Consider the following 25896-nt stretch of genomic DNA (forward strand, 5'->3'; position numbering starts at 1 on the left):
CAATGAAAATGGAAAATATAGAATACAAATGTAAAATTATAAAATACAAATGGAAAAGATCAAATATTGCAACGTTTGACATGCCATACAAACTCAGGATCTTCATTTGACATAATCCATGTCTAGGTTTGGAAAGGTTTTAAATATCTTATTCAAAAATTCTCCTCTAAGATTATTAAATATAGTGGACATTCAAGAAGAACATGAATCAGACTGAGACTGCTGGTATCGGTGATATTTACAAAATAGAGAGAGAGAGGGGGGGGGGGGTATTTTCACTGCGAATGGATTTTGCACACGTCATGCCGTCAAAAGGTCAAAGGGGACAAAGGGGAGAATACTTCCATCCGGGTCCTTCGTCAATGTGAAACAGCGAACGACGGCGGCTGATCCACAACTTCTATAGATTTCTGTGAGACTGAGTTTGTTTAAGCATGTAAGTTGATAAAATCATAACAGTCGTAAAAAATACACATTTAAGTTACCACTAAGACTTGCAGATGAGAATGTTTCATTCATGATTATTTAATTTGAGCTGTTGAAGTATTGGTTTTAGGGGAGGAAGTGTCCGTATACAAAGTCTGCTCGCTACTTTCACTTGTTATTTTCCTATCGAATTTACAATCACTACTAGTCACTGGCCCTCCAATGAAGTAATACATTACATTTTATTGACAGTTCAAGTTTTGACAAAGTAATATGATGTATCATCTCTCTCTCTCTCTCTCTCTCTCTCTCTCTCTCTCTCTCTCTCTCTCTTGCATGCAGTACTGAGTATACTGCTGGGCTTCAAACACGATCTACATTTCATGCTAACTTACTCAACTAGATCTACTCAGCAAGCAGGCTGCGCCCCCACCCCTAAAGTTTTAAAATTTAAGGTAAATCGTGGTATTGTACTAAACGAAAGAAAAATAAGAAGCAATAATTTCTTCCACTCTCGTAGAAATAAATGACAAAATCTTTCGATTTCTTGAATTACTTTATTGGGAGAACTGAATTTTTTCCCCAAAACCCTTAAAATTTGCGTCATTTTATTAATTTCATTTTATTATATAATGTAAAACTTATACGGTACCAATTTTGATGCACCAGATGCGCATTTCGACAAATAATGTCTCTTCAGTGATGCTCAACCGAAATGTTTGAAATCCGAAATAACTATGAAGTTTTAGAGCTAAATATAGCCAAAAACAGCGTGCCAAATAGAAAATAGTACAAATGACTAAATAGGAGACATATTTCAACCCCTATGAAATCTGTAAAATCCAGGAGCTTTCGGGGGCCTCAACGCGGCCCCCAGACCCCCTGCCTCATAAATTGGCGCCCCCGTAACTGCAATTCCTGGATCCGACCCTGGCTAGGCAATGTTTTTTAGAAATGAGACAAATATTGCTGATATTAATATTTCCATCCATCTTTTTAAAGAGAGTCAGTCATTATGACGATGTAGAGTACCTCCTTAAGCCACAATCCCCCAATTTAGGATTTGATGTTTGGAAAGGGATGACGTGCCTGGATAAAAATGCCATAGAATGTACACATTTGTTGTAATTCATTATGATTTATTCTGTAGGTAAAGCCATTGTTAATATGTAACACCCCCCCCCCTTAAATATCACCACACACATGACACTGCAATGGATTCAGTAGTCGGTAAAGGGGCATCTCCGAAAGTTGACATTTTTGCACGATTCAGAATTTTCAATTACACTGTAAATGATTGTTTTATTATGAAGTGGGATCGATCTAGTTAAAATCAGATTTCTTAGATCCGCGCCGTACACTCTTACGCAGAGTGTAGATTAGTTAACATCCCTATCGAGAACTTTTCGCTCATGTAGACGTCACCACTGCTGGTAAAGGGCTGCTTGGCGCTTACGACCGTTGAGCAGGGAGGAATCTTTATCGTGCCACACCTGCTGTGACACGGGGTTCTATGCGGTCTCATCCGAAGGACCGCCCCACTTAGTCGCGTGGGATCTTCATAACATGGAATCCCGTTGGGGATCTGGGTTAGAATAGGTCCCCAGTACCCCTTGCTTGTCGTAAGAGGCGACTAAATGGGGTGGTCCTTCGGATGAGACCGCAAAAACCGAGGTCCCGTGTCACATCAGGTGTGGCACGATAAAGATCCCTCCCTGCTCAAAGGCCGTAAGCGCCGAGCATAGGCCTAAATTTTGCAGCCCTTCACCGGCCATAGTGACGTCTCCTTATGAGTGAAAAATTGTTGAGTGGGACGCTAAACAATATAAAATCAATCAATCATAACATGGATATGAAAAGCAACTAAGTGCAAATGAAATAGTTTCTCCGACGGAGAAATTCGAGAAAGGAACTTTCCATCAAAAAAAAATCTGCGAAGGTTTGGTTCTCTGTATCCGTTATGTTACAATTTCTGTCAAAATATAAGGGGAAAATCAAAACCAAAAAATCTTATAAGAAAGCAATATATTTTCATTTGTCAATTATTTAGATTGCGTTCATGATTACGTGTTTTCCCCTGTGTCATTTGACACACATGTAATCGGATAATTAATTTCGGCGGCACGGAGTGTGCCTAACATCTAGAGCCTATACTTTCTCACTCTAACACATCTATTCTTTATTCTTTAATATTTTGATAGTTTGCCACATACAACCTATGATCGGGTCAAATGCTGTCTGACGTGTTTCATACCGATCGTTAGACCGTTCTTGGCACACTAATTTTGACTACGGATAACTCCGTTTACCTGATCAAGAGATATACGGCTTACTGCGGGTATCACTGTGATCGGTCTAAAGGCAATGCTTACTCCTCCTAGGTACCTGATCCCACCTCTGGTATATCCAAGGGTCCGTGTTTGCTTAACTCTCTATTTTGTATTGCTTATAGGAGTTATGAGATTGATCACTGTTCGTTATCTTCATTTTTCATAGAGAATAAAGTTCTTGTAAGTACATGAGACAACAATTCGGTACAACACTGATTAAAAAATATTTAAAATGTAGCACTTTAAACAACAATTTAACAAAAAGAAAAGAAAAAAAAAAGAAGATGAAAATAATGAGATTTACATATAACTTCATTCTAAACAAATTACCGAACAAACATGACAAAGTAAACTAAAGTTTCTCAGGAACTTGAATCCCTCAGTTAATATAACAATAGAGAGACTTTTAAGGAAAGATCGTACTTTTACGTATCCAGTTTCAAATTTTGAACATTGACTAGGAAGTTTCGGTTATAACTTTTTTGTTTAATATTTGTAGTATAAGAGAACTGTACGAGTTAAATTTACCATTCAAATGTGAATCTTCAGATATATTTACCATGAATTATTATAGTATCAAGTTCTCACTAGCTCCAATGGTACAAAGCAGTGTAATATCTACACTGATCTCCAAAAGGCTCATAGCTTGCAATCTAAGCCTGAACAAGTTAAAAATCATAGATAGACATGACCCTCACAGTGGAATTCAAACTGTTTTAATGAGTTTGTGTTTGGTTCAAAGAAACACAGAATTACAAAGTTATATATTTATTTTTTATTAGATAGGACATACACAGCAACATTTTTTGTATTCTTAGAAGATAGGGCATGGGTTTTTTTAAAAACGGTAATATGGAATGCACCCCCCCCCCCCCCCCCCCCCCCAATAAATATTGACCGGTCCTTAAAAGCTGTAGACATATATATAAGTTGTGGGTTCGAAACTACTGCTCCAGTATCAAAGCCATTCATTTGCAGTTACGAAAATAGCCGAGGAGTTACGATTGTCTCAAGGAATTACGACATTCTATTGTGACGTCATAATTAAACTGCGCAACAACAAAGACGCTCCAACGTGAACGGTTGATGACGAAAGCAAAGCGGTGGCTTACGTAAAAAGAAAACAAACTGCGAATCTTTTGCCTCGAAAGACTTGTAAGTAGATAAGTTGTGTATCTTATTAGATTATGAAAGTAACTAAATAATTTCACTCTGTTATCCTAGAAAATATTGTACACTACATGGTTTCTTTTCTAAAAGGTTAAATAGGGTACATAGTCTTCCAATCACGATCGAGTAGAAAACCTATCAGATTACAACCAGCCTACAATATTTGAGTACCAACAACTTGTGTGCAACAGGGTCGATTTGGGGCCGATCACTAGTGCTGTGCGATAGTTTGGTAGAGTGCCACGCGACTGATTTTGGGCTGATTCAATTTAGAAAAGAAAGTTGCACTAGTGAGTTTTTTCTTCTTCATATACATGTATGTAATATGGTTGAAATATGACGTTATCTGACGTTTTTCATTTGTAATATAGTCTAGTTTTCGCAAATTATGTATATGCCTTACATTTTGTACTATTTTGAAATATAAATGGTAATCATTTTTAAAGAAAATCTAAAATATACAGCCAAAACCCAGTGGCTCAACTGGAATATACGTGCAAATGTAATAAACGTTTAAACGTAATATTGGGATCAATGTAAGGTATTAAAGGGTTATTGAACTTATATAGGTGAATATTGGCACGAGTTGGCTGTGAAAATGCACGAGCTTGCGAGTGCATTTTGACAGCCAACGAGTGCCAATATTCACCTATATAAGTTCAATAACCCTTTTATTATATAGCTAAAGTATTTAGTTGTTAAATTATATCCCTTTTCACTCAAACTACTCCAAAATAGACGAGAATTCATCAATATTGGCAGTGTGCAATAACAGCATGCATTTCTTAACTGTTCAATATTTAACCCGTCATTAATGCATGAAGCAAACTGATTTTGTTAATGGGGACATCATAATTTATGTACAGTAAAACATTTTGCTTAAGTAAATATCAAACACCGGCTCTGTCAGATTCGGAGGACCGTCGTCTGCCATTTTGGCTTGTTTGCGTCGTTACGGTAACGTCAATATTGAACGCTCATACTCGGAATGTTTCGGTCGCATACAATTTACGCAATGCAAAGTTAGCGTTCAATAAATTCTCAGGATATTGAACGCTAGTCAGGTTCCCGAGACCCCTCTGCATTTATTATAGGAAATAATAAATAATAAATAATATTATAATAAATGCAGAGGGGTCTCGGGAACCTGACTAATTGAACGCTAACATTCTCTAGATTTTACGCAGATTTTATATTAGACTATATATTAGCTATATAATAATTATAGGTTATAGACTTTGTATGGGAAAATATGACGACCGAGTTTTTTGGCGCGTCGACGGACCGAGCTTGCGAGGTCCGTCCGCGACAAAAAACGAGGTCGTCATATTTCCCATACAAAGTCTATAACCTTTTTATTATATACTTTCAATTTCATTTAGAAACTAACAATAATTTTATTTTTAACAATAACTTTATCAGTTTAACTGAGTAAAAGATGAAAAACACGAAAAATTTGAAAATTAATGGCGTAGAAATTTGATTGTGACGTAATGTTTGCGGGCCGGAATGTTTCCGGGCATATATCGTGTGATATTTGCCCGCAAACTTTTAAAGAAAAAAGAAGAGATGAAATTGAAAGTATATAATAAAATATGATATTGAAGTGCCTTTGTGGTATCTTTTAATCCATCCCTGATAGACTCTGGCAAACTCTACATGTAATTTGAAAACAAAACCCCAGATTTTAGAGGTTTTATCTTTATTGCATAAGTATGGAATATACAGCGTGGTTTACTTGTCATTTTGTAAATGGGTCAGTAAAAATGATTACGTCATTTATTTACCTCAACAACGTCACAGTTACAAGTGCGCATAGTTTACATTATATACAATGGATAAACATAACTTCCAAGATACCTTTTTGTAGATATCTGAATAAAATCCTTCATTAGTACTGTTTTAAAAATTCCACCGAGGGGACAAGATTTGTAATAAAGGACGAGGATTTGCAGAGTTCCCAAAAGACAGTGAATCTTGTCAATAGCTGGGATTTCCATATCTCACACGAGCAAATAATGAACCCCCCCCCCATCATGTACATGGCTATCTCACATCATACATGTGCATGGCTATTTCACATCATACATGTGCATTGCTTAATCTCGGCTTGGCTGAATATTTTGACTGACGCCTTCACCGAATCTCGGAGCAGTCTTTCATAATTCATGTCTGGAAATTTACTTTCAGCTTCAGTCAGTTCTAGCAATTTATGTGCACTTAGTTGACACAGCTGTTCGCTTCAATTAAGTGATTTGACTGTAAAACTAACTTTCTATCACTATTAATGCTGTATTACTTACCGTCTAAATATATGTACAGTAAATTCCTTAAAATAAACCATCACTAATTTTTCCGTTCAAATGAAGACTTCTATGGCACAATATTTTATCTCCCAAAATTTAAGAGTTCCTATAGTTTGTTTTTTGAATTGGCGAAATGCAAGTAGGTATGTAAAGATACGATGTATCGGTAACTAGATAAAGTAGACTATAGGAACTGTAGGAACTCTTCATTTCCAGGAGATAAAATATCGTGCCATGGAAATGTTCATTTGAACGGAAAATGTAGTGCCTGTTTTCATTTGGGGATTTTTATACCTAAATGGTAAGTAATACAGCATTAATAGTGATAGAGAGTTAGTTTTTAATATTGCTAGAAGTGGCCGAATCTGAAAGTAAATTTCCAGACATAAATTATGAAAGACTGCTCCGAGATTCGGTGAAGGCGTCAGTCAAAATATTCAACCGAGCCGAATCTCAACCGAGATTAACACATGGCTATCTCACATCATACATGTGTATGGCTATCTCACATCATACATGTACATGGCTATCTCACATCATACATGTACATGGCTATCTCACATCATACATGTACATGGCTATCTCACATCATACATGTACATAGCTATCTCACATCATACATGTACATGGCTATCTCACATCATACATGTACATGGCTATCTCACATCATACATGTACATAGCTATCTCACATCATACATGTACATGGCTATCTCACATCATACATGTGCATGGCTATCTCACATCATACATGTGTATGGCTATCTCACATCATATATGTACATGGCTATCTCACATCATACATGTGTATGGCTATCTCGCATCATACATGTACATGGCTATCTCACATCATGTACATGGCTATCTCACATCATGTACATGGCTATCTCACATCATACATGTACATGGCTATATATATCTCACATCATGGCTATCTCACATCATACATGTACATGGCTATATATATCTCACATCATGGCTATTTCACATCATACATGTACATGGCTATCTCACATGGATAATGTCGGTGTCACACTGAAGATTGTGGAGAAAAAACTTCAGTATCAATATTATTAGGGGCGAGGTCAAAAGGTCTAAATTCAAATAATTAGGGGGAGGGGGGGGGGGGGATAAAATCTCCTATAAGTTTCCAGCGTCCGACATTGATTACAATTTAGTGGAAAAAGAAAACAGACAAGCGACTGTTGAAACCACAGAATAATATTACATTTTAATGAACATTTAATAGTTTGATGTGCATTTTCAATTGTGAATACCAAGTAGAACAAGTATACAGAGTGTTATTTATACTCGTATGTTTTTACTTTTTAAGCGATTAGTTGCAACATTCAACATTCATCATGTTTAGTTTTAAAGGGGTGTGTTGGGGGGGGGGGGGGGGGGGGGGGGGGGGGGGGGGGGGGGGGGTCCTGGTGTAGACTGTGAAATTGGTTTTTTGTCAGACATTGAACTTTTAATTTCGCCCCTTATTGAAAACTAATGTATTTTCCTGAGCACACCTACATGTAATATTTACATTTCCAGTGTTTCTGGCTTTGATATTTTTTTTTACATAGCTATTTCTTCATGAATCCGTTGCAGTTGTAAGTAATGCACGTATGAAAGTAAAGATAAATATTGTAAGTCTAACGGCTATGGATTCCGACAAAATGAAAGTAGAGATAAGTATTGTAATCTAACGGCTATGGATTCCGACAAAAATGAAAGTAGAATCAAGATTATAATAAATAAATTTCAGTTTTGAAAATACATGAGGGTATGCACTGCAACACTTCATACCAACAAACTTTTTATGAAGTGCTTGCAAACATGAAATTTAATTCTTGAATATTCTGTCATTGAAAATTGCATAACAATTCCTGCAGCTTTTATAGATTTTCTAACACAAATATTAATGACAACAATTTATAAAGCTTTTTTTTCTTGTCATTAAAATTGTAAATCGTAACTTTACAAAATCCAACTCCAATATGACAACAGATATTGCCTGAAAGATTAACGTGGTAAAAAACAGTTAATAAAAAAAAAATCAATTCACAATAAAACAATGCCTTATTTATAGATATTAAGGGATACTTTTTATTTAAATCAAAGTAGTTCAAAACCGGTTGTGTATCAGTATGAATTATTGTCAAATGTCCTGGTGAAAGATATAACGTCATGCCAGTCCTCGCAAACAAAGGGCAGTATCGATAACACCAGAAAATCAAATCAAATTATTAAAGTGCTATTCAATATCTGTCGGCATGTTATAATATCATTGTTTTAAATAATTATATAATCACACAAAATGTCTTTGCATTCTACATATTTCCTTTACTTTACAATTGTAAGCTGTCTTGGTTACTGGTACAAGATCAACGGTCTGGTACAATAAATTTATTACCAGACTGTTAACAGGCACTGTCCCTTGGTGCTCCCTGTATTCAGGTCAACATATTGTGGTTTTTTTGTTTTTTTCTTTTTTTTTTATTCTTTCATATAATGCTATTATTCTCTTTTATATAAGTATTCACACGACACTATCATTATCTGCTATCCCAGAAACTGTTATGTGAGGCAGTTGGGTTATTTTATTTATCATGTTGTTAATTTAAATCTTGTCTGTAATCAGTATTTCATATATAATTATATAGATATATGCAGTGCAGAAGTGTGAACTCTGTCAGTATTACCGGTAGTACTTCTAAATGATTGTTATTTATTTTCATTGTTACAATTAATTGCCTGTTAACATGTACACCCCCCCCCCCCCCCCCGAGGGCCCTTGATTGTTGAATAAACTATATCATATATAAAAGCAGATGACCTGTTGGGGGGGGGGGGGGGGGGAGTATTGTATTGCTGTTGCATTACAATGGCACTTTGGTTTGCTAAACCTCTCTTTTGTGACCGTATCTGTACATGCAACCTCACAAGTATATATGCACGTGTATATATATTATAAGTACTATTGAAACCCATTCAAACATAGTGCTCAACGAATGCTTATGGTTTGCTTATAAATTGTTGCCGTTGATAACAAGCTCGCATGCTAGTGCACCTCATTCTTGAGACTCAGCCATTAGACTACCAGTGCTTTTCTAAATTTGATTTAAAATCCAAGGTCAAATGCCATATCAAATAAAATATCTTATCGTGATGAATCTTTATATACAATATAAAACAGGAGAAAACCCTACATGTACCTTGTCTTGGTTAACTTTTCTTAAAAGTAGGTAAAACTCCGAGACCAAGGTCAAGATCTTTCGCACCAACAGAAAGGTCTTGCCACAAGGAATGCACATATGTAATATAGGAACCCTATATCATTCACCAGTCAAAAAGTTATGAGCAAAGTTAAAGTTTCGAACAGACAGACAGGACAAAAACAATATTTTGCCTCCCCAATCTTCGATACGGAGGCATAATAATTAGAAAAAGTAAATATATATATATATATTTATATGAAAAACTAATCACGATTCCAAACTTGTAATATTAGTTACACAGTTAGTTAGTGACCTGATACGGAAAAATACATGGTGTGAAAAGAAAACCCGTATCGGGCGAGGCGAATGGTGTGAAAAGAAAACCCGTATCGGGCGAGGCGAAGCCGAGCCCGATACGGGTTTTCTTTTCACACCATGTATTTTTCCGTATCAGGTCACTAACTGACTGTGTAACGAATTTATCACGTCGAAGACCTCTAACTGTATATGTGGGGGTCTATATCATACAACTTAGTCAAATGTCTTTCCTTTTGAAACGGCTGCAAGTCGAACCCGACGATAAATAAAATTACTCGCCCAATACGGATTTTACTCGCATGATACGGTTTTTTTTTCACGGCGTCATGTGACCAAGATCTGACCAATCAGATTTCAACAATTTTGTCTGAGGCGTGATAAGTAATCTTATCACCATTTCAATGACATTGATAAGCATAACAATGGTTAACCACACCTGATTAGAGGTGGATGGCGAGTTTGTTTAGTTATAGGAAATAAATTCGTTATGACTATGTCCGATATACGGGGTTTTCTCTGCGCTGTATCTCAGCTGTATGGGATTAATAGAATCCTTCATTAGTACAAGTGTGGGATAGGGAAATTCCACCGAGGGGACAAGATTCGAAGTCTAGGACGAGATTTTTCCGAGTCCTCCTAGACAGCGAATCTTGTTCCAGAGGTGGAATTTCCCTATCCCACACGAGTAAATAATGAAGGATTATTTTTCTCACATCTTACTTACAGTTTAGTGCATAAACTTAGGAGCTTTGAGAAAATTCTAAATTATCAAAATTCTCATTTGAACTTCGATGCAACAACTAATTAGATAGGCAGAACGAGCATACCCAAAAATGGTTTACACTGTAAACTATAAAACCTATAAACTATAAAGGCTGTCCACCAGAAAGCTATACTACATTAGAATTTAAAGATAACAATGCAAAATACAGGAAAATCTCACATGGCTGTCTCTCATAGGTAAAGTCAATCTCACACTGGTGATAATGTGAGAAGTACAAATCCTCGACCACTCATGATTTGACCTTGATAGATCTAAAATATTAAAGAACCCTATGTTGAACATGTAGTTATCGTACATTTAAGTACTGAAATTAACAGCAGGTATGCGATGTGAGATAAACAGGAATTCTTAAATGACGATATTTGTATGAATTCCAACATGAAAGGTTTTCATCAATACTTCATTAGAGAGTCCAGTGATTAAGTAGTTCTAATTAAAAGCTCTAACTGAACTTTTAACCAACGATTTGTGTCTTTCTTAAATTTTTAAAGCTAAAATTGTAGAATTTTACTATATTGTAAAAGCATTTAGTTAAGTGTTGAGACTGAGATACTGTGTGACGCTCGGACAATATCTAGGTGACCAATTTAATTTAATCGTTCGCCATTAATGATTTTCTTGTTCCCAAAGATAGGTTAAATCACGGATGGAGCTACAGGTGTTACTCACAGTCGGGATCGGCGTTCTCTTCCTTGTTCCGGCACAATGCTTTGGTAAAACCTAAAATATATTCATCTTTTGATTAATAGCATCACAATAATTAAATTTAATTCATCATTTTCTTTACCCATACTCCATTGTTAAAATATTTAAAACTCTATAGAGTTTAATAAATTTCCCCCATATCCAATATCGACATTGTTATAATGAATTTCTTTAATTTCAAAGAACTAGTATTTGCTACATTTACAAATTCTAGAAAACCTTGCACGGAAACCGGAGTTCCAGGGTACACCGAGACAGAGTACATCATACGATTACCCAATGGCCCAAGCAGACAACGCCGTGGACGGGGATTATGAGATACAAGCTTCGGTTCAGAGTGGTTTTGACGATTGTAGTTTTACGCTTTACCAAACATGGATACCGTCGGCGTGGTGGAAGTTACCACTGAAGCTTATGGCCAATGTGGCGTATGTGCAAATTCATTTCCGAAAAGGAAGTAAGAAAACCTATTAAACGGGGTTAACTTGCGGTGTAAAAGGGTGCGTTTCTTCGTTTTTAAATCTTAAATTTTGTATTTAATTTAGTTTACGTCTGCAAAAACAAATGCAGAATTACTGAAACAGAAAGTAAGAAATAGAGCTCTATGTATCGACAGGATCGTATCCAGAAATTTTAAGGGGGGGGGGTGAAAAAAAGTACATTAATCATTTCGACAAAAATTTACAAATATGTTGCACTTCCCATTGAATGAGATTGTAAACCTCATATGTTCTACTTGTAAACTATTTGAAGGCAAAATTATAACTGTCATCCAATATAGATGCCGATCATTCGTTCAAACTTACCAACCTCTCAAGCAGTAAAATATAATGTATGTGCAATACTGAACAAATGTGTACTTTTTGAACAAGCACACGAATGATACGAAAGACACAAGGGGGAAATGTTGCTTGGATCTCAATATATGAATAAATGCAGTCTATGCGAAAGTTTTTTGGACCACACAGGACATTCGGTCCTGTGTAATCAATGAACACACCGGACCGAACCAAATTTTGTCAGACCGAAAAACCTAATGTAAAAAAGTGAAACATGTGAAAATGCAAAACCAAGGGAATCTTATTTATTATACTAGTAATACTATACCAGGGATCCCTCCCGTATAATACTTTAGACAGTCCATGCGGTTTTAATCACATTCATTTACGTATTTGGATTTGTGTGCTATTTTTTACTTATAACAAACATTTAAATGACTCCGCATCAAAATAGTAAAGCTCAAAACTGGACACTGAGACATCGGACATTCCGGTCCGATGTAAAAAATGATGCGTCGGACCTGAGGCACTGCACATCGGTCAGGTCCGACGGTCCGATGTCTTTCGCATAGACTGTAAATGGTACGTAGATGGGAGAAACCCCCTTTTCCCTTTAAATTCTTTTTAATGAATTACATTCGCTCTATACGTTGGCGGTTTTTTAAAACAATGATATAGATTACACTTTTTATTCAAAATGATGCTTCAATAATGATACATTGAACGTTAGGAGCGAGATTCGCTCATTACCGACTAGGCGGGATCGGGAAGATCGCAGATCAATTTAGGTCCAAGCTATTAGTATCTATTTGTTTGTAGATTTTATTTTCATAAAAAACTGTCTTGAATATTTAAAAACTTACAAATTCATTCAACACTATATCAGCAACTCTGGTTCGGGTACTACATCGCTAACATTCTTCCATTTCCCCCTCTCGTCTGACACTATGTACAGTACTGTACTGTGTCCCCATGTGTGTGTTTGTGCCTGCTTGTCTGTAATTTTCTTTGTCTGTAATTTTCTTTGTCTGCCACTCACTTGTGAGAATATTGGATGCAGCCTGATCTATAACTGCCGTTTTACTTCTAACGAATAGTCCATGTATGTTTCTGGACTGCTTTAGAATAGACTAAATGCGACATCGTACAGTGTGCGTCTTCGAGCTCGAATTTGTTTACAATCGTAACGTCATCATGATTGTCGTAAAATGAGAAAAAGTAAAAATGTGTCATGTTTTAATTAATTTTGTTAGTTTATTAACATTACTTACAAACAAAAACACATATTAATGTTCTACTTTGTGCATACGAAATAAAACACACGCATCCTCATATTTACGACTTTAAAAAGTATGGAGACTCACTCGCGGTAAAATTACCACGAGAGTCACTCGCGGTAAAATTACCACGAGAGTACAATCGCTGATCTGTAGATCCTAGCTGTGTATATTAACATGTCAATTACTGATCTGTGAGTCATGGTTTCGATTCTCGGATTCTAGTAGGGGTTTACACTGTAATTACTGATCTGTGAATCATGGTTTGATTCTCGGATTCTAGTAGGGGTTTACACTGTAATTACTGATCTGTGAGTCATGGTTTGATTCTCGGATTCTAGTAGGGGTTTACACTGTAATTACTGATCTGTGAATCATGGTTTCGATTCTCGGGTTCTAGTAGGGGTTTACACTGTAATTACTGATCTGTGAATCATGGTTTGATTCTCGGATTCTAGTAGGGGTTTACACTGTAATTACTGATCTGTGAGTCATGGTTTCGATTCTCGGATTCTAGTAGGGGTTTACACTGTAATTACTGATCTGTGAGTCATGGTTTCGATTCTCGGATTCTAGTAGGGGTTTACACTGTAATTACTGATCTGTGAGTCATGGTTTCGATTCTCGGATTCTAGTAGGGGTTTACACTGTAATTCTTATTTTTTCAAAAGTTCACTTTCTACTAAAATATGCATTTATGAATTAAACAGAGTAAATTTGAAAGTTTTCAATTCTAAAATATCATTATACATATACATATATATCCCCCATATTATATTTCTATGATGTGTGATATTCCTCTTTAGAATTGTAAATCAAGATATTTTTTGCCATTTTAGCTATCAATAGGCACGTGGGATTTGAAGTATACGCTTTCAATGAGTCCACTTACGAACCCCCGGGCGCAGCAGGATACAGAGTGTTTCAACACAACACCTCCACTTGTATTGACAGTGTGATGAATATTACAATAAATCACGTGACACAAGGGATATCTATATATAGAGAGAAAATGCCCACACTGCAGAGTTCTTGTAATGGGTTCGAACCAAACTTTGTCACCATCGAGATGTGTGAAATTCTAGTTATGGGTATGTAGTCACTGCACTTTAATTGAATATTTCATTGGCTGTATCATTGAATATTTCATTGGATATGTTATTGAATATTTCGTTGGACATGCCATAGAGTATTTCATTGAATATGTCTTTAAATATTTTATTGGGTGTCTCATTGAATATTCCATTGGATATTTCATTGGACGTCCTGTTGAATATTCCATTGGATCATTCTCTACCCAGAGTTCCGTGCGCTACTTACACTACACCTCTGTCAACGGCTTTTTACAGAAATCTTGTAAAAGTTTCTAATATGCAACATTCATGTTTTGGACTAAATATTTAGTCATATTATGAAATGCTTTTGGTGCAATTAAAGTGATGCTTACTGTAAAATGTTTAAAATCGCTGTTTTCTGATCCTAAATTTGGAACTACTTCGTAATATACGTTTGAATGTAGGACATTCACTTGGTGGAGATTTAAATGTAAACATGGAATCAGCAGTAAGAAAGGCTGTAAAAATACGATAAAACTTGTAGAATAAGAGACAATCAGCTAAATGGTAAATATGTACTTACCAAAGTGCCAGTGGCTATGAAAAGAGCCTGATGTATCACCTGTTGACATAACTTTTAAAGGGAAAGGAAACGAAAATGATTGTTTACATATCATGTGATTGTATTGTTACGTAATTCCAAGCGTAGACAGGTATAAGTGAAGCTTGAGTAACGAGCCCTCTGGTGAGAGAATACCATTGGATATGTCCGTGAATATTTCATTGGATGCCTCATTGAATATTTCATTGGATGTCTCATTGAATGTTCCATTGGATATCTCATTGAATATTCCATTGGATATATATTATAGAATGTTTCGTTGCACATGCCATTGAATTTCACAGTTCGTGTGTACAATCGCATTTAGGCTAGAGAAATTAAATTTTTCGATTTGAGGATCCGCCGACTAATTTTTTTCGACCCCCCCCCCCTCTCCCAAAAGTCAGAAAAGTCTGGAATTTTCATATCCACCCATGTCTGGTTTTAAAATTATCTTCATCAATTTAAAATCAGCAGAACGTTTGATACTGCTAAGCCTTCTCATGGAATTACATGCGCCTGTATCACACGGAATACAAACAAAAATGGAGACACAAGACAAGTCATGCTTGGTTTGGTCGTCAAGATTATTTTGAAGATATTTGTAAATCGACAGCATCCTAGCACTCAGAAATATTCTGATTCATTTAAGCCCTACACTTTTAATATAGCATTTGGTCAGTTACTTGCATTGCAATTTTCAACTAGGCCTCATCAAAGAAAATTTTAGTAAGATAATGTAGTCAGGCTTCTCTCACAAGGGGTCCATCTTATTCACATGAGGCCTATCAATTAATCTCGGTGCATTTAGTTTTATGTATATTTTTATGTTAAGATTATATTATCTAAGTTTTTATGTTAACTGCATATGCAGCATAGTGAATTCAAGTATGCACATGATTCAGCCTGCTGTATTTAGTTAAAGTGATACAAATTGTTTATTCTACTCCTTATTCATGAATGCAATTTTGTGATCATAAGATGGGTACTGGGGTTTTTTAAAATCATTGTTTTAGATTATTTTCTGTGTTTGCAAAATTGCTAGTTTTCGGCATACACATGTTCAATTTCTGATTTATTTCTGTTCATATCCTATTTTTTGTGATCTTTATATTAATACCAGGGTAATTTGTGGTAGGGCTTGATTGCTAGTATTACTTAGATGATGGTAAGGCCCTTAAAACTAATGCGCTATGAAGAATGTGCGGGTGCTGGAAAGTATTAGCAGAGGTTTGATTATGTGACCAGTAATCTTTGAGTATCTAAAAACCTCATCCTTTTGTTGATTGGCATGTCCAAGAATTGACACTGGTGTATGATATTTTGTGACGAGTTTTCTGTGTCAACCAGCGACATGGATTGTAATAAAGAGCAAGAAATGAATGTGCGATCAAATATTAACTGAATAATGAAAATTATCTGTCTCTTTTTTCTTCTTCTGCTTTTTCCCTCCTCCTACCCATTTTTTTTTTTTTTTTTAAAAACCCGTAAAACTAAGATTAAATTTCTCTCGCCTTAACTTCACAAGAAATCTATGTGGAAATAATGCATGTTTTCAATAAAGCATGCACAACATTTTTTATACAAACAGTGTTGCATTTTTTTCAAAAGAAAAAGGTAATCTTGTCCTTATACATTCTACATAACGATAATCTTTACTGAATATTTTCGGGGAAATGATGTTGATTTCAGTAAAGCACGAGATTTTGTAGCAATAAATTTTTAACAGACTCGATTTTTTCTTTGTTTAAACTTCATATCAATTTATAACCGACGTTATAAGACTTGAACGAGTGCTCAAAGTGTTGTAATCAAAACTCCGCGTCTCGTATGATCTGATGATCCGCTCCTGTCAACTCGAAGTGATCCGAATTCGGATCAAGTTACTGTAATAATAATAATAATAATATATATATATATATATATAATAATATATATATATATATATGGATATCTCATTAGATATTTTATTCGATATCTCATCAGATATTTTGTTTGGTATCTCATTAGATATTTTATTGGATGTTTCATTAATTTCATTGATTCTGTCTAGTGGAATACACTTCTTTGATCAAGTAGAATATTGAGAGAGAGAGAGAGAGAGAGAGAGAGAGAGAGAGAGAGAGAGAGAGAGATTTACATAAATTGATGATTTATATAATTTTCTAATCTTTTCAAGGCTGTCAAGATCATCATTATGGAGAAAATTGTACATCTTGCGAATCAAAATGCCTTAACAGCCAGTGTGATGCTTTCACTGGGTCATGTATCTATGGATGCACAAACATTTTGATGGAGGCCCCCGACTGCTCTAGTAAGAATTTTAGTTTTTATATAATGAAATCCATAAAATGATATTTTCACTGCGACTTCCGGTGTAAAATATCACAAGGTTATCTATTGCTACACTCGTCATTTCTATCCTCGTAAATAAAAATACAATAGAGAGGTTTAGCAAACCAACTTGGACGTCTACTTGTACGTGTAAATTACAGATTAATATTACACGTACACGTGTGCATTACATTTCTTGTATACCACGTATTACATGTACCTGTACTTGTAAATTTTCATGTATAAAAGCTTCTGTCAGAAAATCTGCTTCTTTTTTTTTCATTTTTTTTTTTTTTTTGTTTTTTGTTTTTTTGGAAGCTCTGATGTTTTCAACAACCGAAAAATATGCAGCAGCATTTATCTATATGGCAATTTGATAATTCCCCCTCACTTTTCTCGCGTTCGCTTCGTAAAAGAGCTCTTATATATATTTATTATTCGTCGGGCGTGTTTTGAAAATAAAGATTAGTCGTTTTAAAACTCTATAGATTTTATTTTCAATGAAAATTTTTTTTTATTTCTTTTCATCAATCTTCAGCTTTCAGAAAAACACATTGCCATTGAAATAGACCGAAAATATAATCTACAAGTCCTTACGAGTACTTGCGTGTACTCTGCGCTTTAAACGTAATGCGGATGATTGTAAAAATACGTCATCAGGAAAACTTATGACGTAATACACATATTTCTGGGGGAATCCCCTGATACACGTACAAGTAGGCGCACGTTGATTTGCTAAACCTCTATTATCTGAATTCAAGCGGGTTAAGAATTTCTGGAAATAAGTATTTCTACCTGTACATTAATACGGAGGTAAAGTGTTTATTACATGTACTAGTGTATATTTTTTCATAACAAGGCTGATGATACAGGCTATTGGTATTGGGATATATAAATAACGAGCGCAAATCCTTTCCAACCTCTCATTGAATTCAACCCTCCCAAACATAAAGTAACAAAAAATTAACTAGACAGGATTAAGTAACCAATATAATGTAACAAAAAATTAACTAAACAGGGTTAAGTCACCAAAATAATGTAACAAAAATTAACTAGACAGGGTTAAGTCACAAATATAATGTAACAAAAAATTAACTAAACAGGGTTAAGTCACAAATATAAAGTAACAAAAAATTAACTAGACAGGGTTAAGTCGGAAATATAAAGTACCAAAAAATTAACTAGACAGGGTTAAGTCACAAATATAAAGTAACAAAAAATTAACTAGACAGGGTTAAGTCACCAATATTTTAGCTAGTTTACATTGAAGTATATGGGGGGAAAGCTGTTTTATTTAAGTATTTTCAAAAGAAATTGCATCCTCAATTAAATCTCTTCATAAAAAGTTCCGTAAACTTTCTCATCTGGAAAATATCAAATAAAATGAATCATTTACCGCACATAAATTTAGAAAATTATATTCTATTATCTTTAGTGAGGATAAATAACTCCAAACACTCTCAAGTGCAAAAAGGTCGGCTCTAATAATTCACCAGTCATATCAAATTGATCTACTTCACTTTCACCTCTGGTGTGTCCAGGGGTCCGTGTTTGCCCAACTCTCAAACTTGTATTGCTTATATGAGTTATGAGATTGATCACTGTTCGTTATCTTCATCTTTCATTAAAAACAATGAATATTTCATTCAAAATTATTTAACCTCCTTTCCTTACAAAAGGGGCATTGACACGATTTTGGTACAATAAAAAACATCTAGATATTTAATTAATGATACTATAGTATTCAATTCATGTAAAACATAGCAAGAAAAAAAAATAGACAAACGTTTCATTTTTAATTCAAGAAACGAGCCCTGTTTACGTTTGCAACTATCATTGTGTCGTCTTAGCTGACGGCTCTGGTGATAAAGCAATGATACAAAACATTATAGATCTCTATTATTTCTTCTTTGTTCTTGCTTATAAATGTCGAAATCTTGAGCGTTTTGACAATCTGAGAAATCCTGGTGATCTCACGTCCGCACACGGTTTCCTAGCTATGACAAGCGTGTTAACAAACACGATTGTGCGAGTAGAATTTGATGTTCATGTATATTTAAAGCATTTCCAGTGTAAAAAATATTTTGAATCTACTTATTTGTAAAAGATCTTTATTTCTGAAACAAAAATCCGTCAGTTTTAATCGATCAGAAATCGTGTCCATTGATTAAATGAAAGGGTCCCCCATCTAGGGCTGATTCATTATTGTCAACCCATGATCCTGGGACCAAAAAGTATCCTTAAAAGGAGCTGCAGGGCTTATTAGTGGTACTGTCCAAAATTGAGGAATCTTTATCCTTATTATGAACTAGACACAACAGGTGAATGTGTAGGCTCTTGAGATTCTTGTTTTCAACATTCATCGTTTGTGATTTATGACTAGCATATGATGAAAGGGTTTCGATGTACATGCATTGTAGCAATATGAATAAATAGATAAAGAAACCTATTTTTAATTATTTTCAATGGATATCTTAGTAGAGACATTGTTTCTTTGAGATAGGTCCGTTTTAAGAAAGAAAGACGCATACATGACGAATTTCTCATTTTGGAATGAAGCCTCGGATTTTACTTGTGTGTGTCTATTTTTGGTGGGATTTTTTTTTCTTCATATGTCTGTAGACTGAAAAATTAAACTTTTTTTTTTCAAAGTTTGTAAAGGACTATTATATGGAGAAGATTGTACACAGACGTGTGGTCATTGTTTCAATGGAAGTAAATGCAGCATGACAGGTGTCTGTACTGAAGGATGTGAACATCATTGGGGTGGACCCCTGTGTGACGGTATGTTTTACTTTTACCAGCTACATTTGTTTATTTGTATTTATCTGATAGCCTGTGTGTAGGATGAACCTTGTTTATAGCTATCTAAATAGATAATTTCTCCAACCCGCTGTATGATTTTAAGGCGTGTGTGTAGAAAAATCATGAACTAACGATACTTTTCACTGTGAGCTATACCAGACTATTACTATACAGTAAAATACGGTTACAGCAAACACACTTATCTTGAATTAAAGCTTACAGTAAAACATGGTTACAGCAAACATGCTTATAATGAATTTACGCTTACAGTAAAACACAGTTACAGTGAACATGCTTATAATGAATTTACGCTTACAGTAAAACACGGTCACATTGAACATGATTATAATGAATTTACGCTTACGGTAAAACACAGTTACAATGAAAATGCATGTAATGAATTTAAGCTTACAGTAATATACAGTTATAGTGAATACACTTATAATGAATTCACACTTACAGTAAAACGCAGTTATAGTGAACACACTTTTAATGAATTCACACTTACAGTAAAACACGGTTACAGTGAACACACTTATAATGAATTCACACTTACAGTAAAACACGGTTACAGTGAACACACTTATAATGAATTCACACTTACAGTAAAACACAGTAACAGTGAACTTGCATATAATGATTTATGCTTACAGTAAAATATGGTTTCAGTGAACATGCTTAAAATGAATTTACGCTTACAGTAAAACACGGTTACAGCGAACACACTTATAATGGATTTACGCTCACAGTAAAACACGGTTACAGTAAAAACACTTATATTGAATTTTACAGCGAAGGGATTTTCATTCCCTGAACTTTTAAAACATATTTTGAACGTATTGGATATGACAAATTAATTTTGCTTCCGGCACATCGTTATAGGTATGTTTTACGAGAGAGAGAGAGAGAGAGAGAGAGAGAGAGAGAGAGAGAGAGAGAGCATTTTCACACATTATATGAGGCCAAGTTAGGACTTAAAAATCATAACTAACTGATGGTTTTAAAAGAACTATCATTAAATATACATTTGAATAGTTTGCAGTAGCGCGTTTTACGGACCAAACTGTACACTACACTGCGGACAGTGTAAAACAGGTACATATTGCAACGAGACAACTGGAGAGTGTTTGAGTGGGTGTCAGCATAACTGGAGAGGAGCCAAATGTGACGGTAATGTTATAAATGCAGTTGTAATTTATATTATATGCTAGATGTATATTATCTTACCACTGAATGGTGACACTTATACCACGGACTTGATATATATATATATATATATATATATATATATATACTGTGTATATATTTATTAAACATCATCAAACCTTGTCATTTTTCCATGTTAAGAAATTATACTAATACATGTATTAATCTACCTTTTGATTTACAAACTGAATTACTGTTTTAAATACTGTACATAACTGAAATATAAAGGAGTAGTCACGAAATCCAATGTATCAAACCGTTAAAAGCCCTTAGGCCTTCTCAGTAAAATCTAACAAGTTCTACCCCACCTCATTAATCAGTAATTTTTTAAAAGTGATTTTTAAACCTAGGTCCAATTTTTCAGGCAATCGGTGTCCTTACTTCGAATCTGTGTCTACCATCTTTAACCTGACAAATATTCAATTAGGAATTGAAGCTAGTTTTGGTTTGTTGATAACAAAGAGATACCACAAATGCTATGTTTGAACCTATAATGGCATATATACTAAAATAAGATTAATGTTTGCGTATATTGACATTGCAATTCGTGAATGAATGACACTTTCAAAAAATAAAAATTGAAAGACTGTGTTTTGTGTAGAATCTGCGTTTATCTACACTTACCTTACAGCGACCGGCAATTTTCAAACCGATATTCTGATATCTACAATTATTACATATTCTGATATCTACAATTATTACATATTCTGATATCTACAATTATTACCCATTCTGATATCAACAATTATTGCACATTCTGATATCGACATTTATTACACATTTTCATATCGACAATTATTTCTGTTTCTAAATTCATATGAAGCAGAATTTATTCAAAAACTTCTACGGGAGAAGAAAAAATCTCTCGCTGTGGCCTTCAATTCGACATTTCGATATATTGACGATTTTTTGTCTATTAACAATAATAACTTTCATTCATATGTCGATTTGATATATCCCTGTGAGCTCGAAATAAAGGACACCACAGAGTCGTCCACTTCTGCTTCATACTTAGATATTTTATTGAAAGTAGACATTAACGGCATACTGACAACTCAACTGTATGACAAACGGGATGATTTCAGCTTCTCCGTCGTCAACTTCCCATATTTATGTAGCAATATTCCATTATCACCTGCATATGGTGTTTATATATCTCAACTGATTCGATATGCAAGAGCTTGTTCTGCGTATAGTCAGTTTTTAAATCGAGGTAAGCTACTGACAAACAAGTTGATGGTACAGGGGTTTCAACAGTCTCGATTGAACTCAACATTTCGCAAGTTCTATGGTCGTTATAACGATCTAGTTCGTCAATACAACCTATCATTGGGTCAAATACTGTCTGACGTGTTTCGTACCGATTGTTAAGCCGTTCTTGGTATACTGATTTTGACTGCGAATAACTCCGTCTACCTAATCAGGATATAGGGCTCACGGCGGGTGTGACCGGTCGACAGGGAATGCTTACTCCTCCTAGGCACCTGATCCCACCTCTGGTGTGTCCAGGGGTCCGTGTTTGCCCAACTATCTATTTTGTATTGTTTGTAGGAGTTATGAGATTGATCACTGTTCGTTATCTTCACCTTTCATCTATGATTCTGATATCTACAATTATTACATATTCTGATATCTACAATTATGTAAGATTCTGATATCTACAATTATTACACATTTTGATATCGACAAATATCCTTTTTCTGATATCTACAATTATTACATATTCCGATATCTACATTTAGTACCCATTCTGCTATCCACAATAATTGCATATTCTGATATCTATAATTATTACATATTTTGATATTTATAATTATTACATATACTGATATCTTTTTTATGCAGAGCAGATCCATAAGATCGTGCATTGTAAATACTGAAACATCCGTGAGGTTTCTTGATAATACCATTTTTCTTGACAATTGGGGTACAATTTACTTGCATTTTATCTTGTTTCTATCAATAAAAAAAAAAAACGAAAAAAAGAAGGAAAGAAAGAAAAAGAAACGTGAAGTATGTTACTAGTATTTTAAGACCTATTTAAGAACAGTTTGTGTGCATTGACCGTAATTCTGACCTATTTATGAACAGGTTGTATGCGATGATCGTAACTCTGACCTATCTATCAACAGATTGTGGGCGTTGATCGTAACTCTGACCTATCTATCAACAGCTTGTGTGCGTTGATCGTAACTCTGACCTATTTATCAACAGATTGTGTGCGTTGATCGTAACTCTGACCTATCTATCAACAGTTTGCGCACCTGGTTTCTACGGAACAAACTGTACACAGTTATGCGGACATTGTAAGAATGGTACTGCCTGCAACAACATAACAGGAGTCTGCTCTGATGGATGTCAGGAGCACTGGACGGGGTCATTATGTGATGGTATGTTTTGCCATTTGTTAAGAAAACTTGGCAATGTTTGCTTTTGTATAATCTATTGATGAACTTAATTTATCTCTAGTTACAAAGCAGTTCTATGCAAATTTTGTTCAAGTTGTGCATAATGCAATATCAGCCTTGTTTTTATACAATTAGATAAAAATTTCAACTCATCTTATATGTATATACTAGTTGAGTGTTATTATTGTTGTAAAATCAATCGGGATGGTGATTCGGCTCTGTGGCGGGCGGAATAGCTTTGTCTTCTTCATCGTCTGCCCCCGCGTTGAGTGGCGGTGTTTCTTTGTCACCCGCATGTGGTGTTTGTGTCTCTGGGCAGGTTCAGTGCACGGGGGCGTGTTATACGTGTGGATCGAGGCGGGCTGCTGACGAATGGGTTAGTGTTGCAATGGTTCCGGCAGTCTCGTTTAGGGATAGGTATTTCGCAAATTCTGTGGTCGGTAATTATATTTCTATCGCTGGGTCGGGTGCTGTCTGGCTTGTTTCGTGCAGGTTGTTGCGCCTGATCGAGATAAAGGACTAACGGTGGGTGTGGCTGGTCGACGGGGATGTTTGGTCTTCTTGGGTGCTTTGTCCCGCCTATGGTGTCTAAGAATTCATGTTTGCCCAGTTCTTATATCTGTCACTATTCGTTATGGTGGTTATGGTGATCTAGTTTGCCATTACAACCTGTTATTTGGTCAAATGCTGTCTGCCGTGTTTCATACCTATTCTTAGGCCGTTCTTTATACACTGAATTTTACTACAGACAACTCCGTTTACCTGATCTAGACGTAGGGCTCAAGGCGAGTGTGACCGGTTGACAGGAGATGCTTACTCCTCGTAGGCAACTGATCCCACCTCTGGTATATCCAAGGGTCCGTGTTTGCCCAACTCTCTATTTTGTATGAATTCGTTATAGGAGTTATGAGATTAATCACTGTTCATTATCTTCAATTTTCATGATAGACATAGTTACCGTTTACTTCTACGCAGTGTCGTTCATTTCTCGAAAAGCGAACATCACGTCTCTCATGAGACAGATACAGCAAATAATGATCAAACAATCGAGCAGCACCTCATGAGACAGATACAGCAAATAATGATCAAACAAGCGAGCAGCACCTCATGAGACAGATACAGCAAATAATGATCAAACAAGCGAGCAGCACCTCATGAGACAGATAGAGCAAATAATGATCAAACAAGCGAACAGCACCTCATGAGACAGATACAGCAAATAATGATCAAACAAGCGAGCAGCACCTCATGAGACAGATATAGCAAATAATGATCAAACAAGCGAGCAGCTCCTCATGAGACAGATACAGCAAATAATGATCAAACAAGCGAGCAGCACCTCATAAGACAGATACAGCAAATAATGATCAAACAAGCGAGCAGCACCTCAGGAGACAGATACAGCAAATAATGATCAAACAAGCGAGCAGCACCTCATGAGATAATTACAGCAAATAATGATCAAACAAGCGAGCAGCACCCCATGAGATAATTACAGCAAATAATGATCAAACAAGCGAGCAGCACCCCATGAGATAATTACAGCAAATAATGATCATATTTTTTCTGCTTCTGTAAATGTTCTTGTGTGTAACTGATTGTCTTTCTCTCAGATTCATGTGTAAAGTTGCCCCAATCACCGACATGTCTGTTCACAATTTTTTCAGGTATAGAATTCATACCGGTGAATATGCAAATGAGCTGCTCAGTATTTACGCGTTTGGTGGGTATTTCGATCTTGAAATATTGTCCTTAAAGTTTTGAAATGGTTTGGATGAGAGTCGAGTTCTGTTGTCGAAGATTACTATCACGGGAATTTCATATTTTGAGAAAATATACATGTATATCATTGCTTTTATTATTTGTGCTTCAGGCTCCGTGCTCCTACATTGAGAACATACAGTTATGGACTTATAAATATCATTATATGATTAGTCTATCATAGATGAGATCAAAGTCAATATTTGACTTGTGTATATTTTTGTTTATTTCATGGTCATGAAGTCTGGACCCTGTTTTACAAAACAAACTCACGGCTAAGACGGAAAGTGTTACATAGTTCTAACAACTAGTCAACCTAATCTTATGAGATTATACTTATGTAGAATTACATACTCATGCATAGCTCTTATCCTTGGACGAATTTGGCTCCACTTGTTTGGCACGCTGTTTTTTGGCTAT

General features: G+C 35.4%; 1 protein-coding gene across 1 annotated transcript in view; it reads left to right on the forward strand.

The window, feature by feature from the left end:
* Window positions 1–4022: 4022 nt before the first annotated feature.
* The window catches only part of LOC125663384 (multiple epidermal growth factor-like domains protein 10), a 43106-nt gene continuing 21232 nt past the window's right edge, over window positions 4023–25896 (forward strand). Inside the window, exons 1-8 of the mRNA XM_056146501.1 lie at window positions 4023–4216; window positions 11176–11258; window positions 11465–11707; window positions 14146–14397; window positions 17142–17276; window positions 19949–20080; window positions 21137–21271; window positions 23563–23697. Of these exons, the coding sequence (XP_056002476.1) occupies window positions 11192–11258; window positions 11465–11707; window positions 14146–14397; window positions 17142–17276; window positions 19949–20080; window positions 21137–21271; window positions 23563–23697 (1099 nt within the window). The 5' untranslated portion in view covers window positions 4023–4216; window positions 11176–11191. The remainder of the gene's footprint in view (window positions 4217–11175; window positions 11259–11464; window positions 11708–14145; window positions 14398–17141; window positions 17277–19948; window positions 20081–21136; window positions 21272–23562; window positions 23698–25896) is intronic.

The sequence above is a fragment of the Ostrea edulis genome, chromosome 8 (genome assembly GCF_947568905.1).
Source record: "Ostrea edulis chromosome 8, xbOstEdul1.1, whole genome shotgun sequence".
NCBI lineage: Eukaryota > Metazoa > Mollusca > Bivalvia > Ostreida > Ostreidae > Ostrea > Ostrea edulis.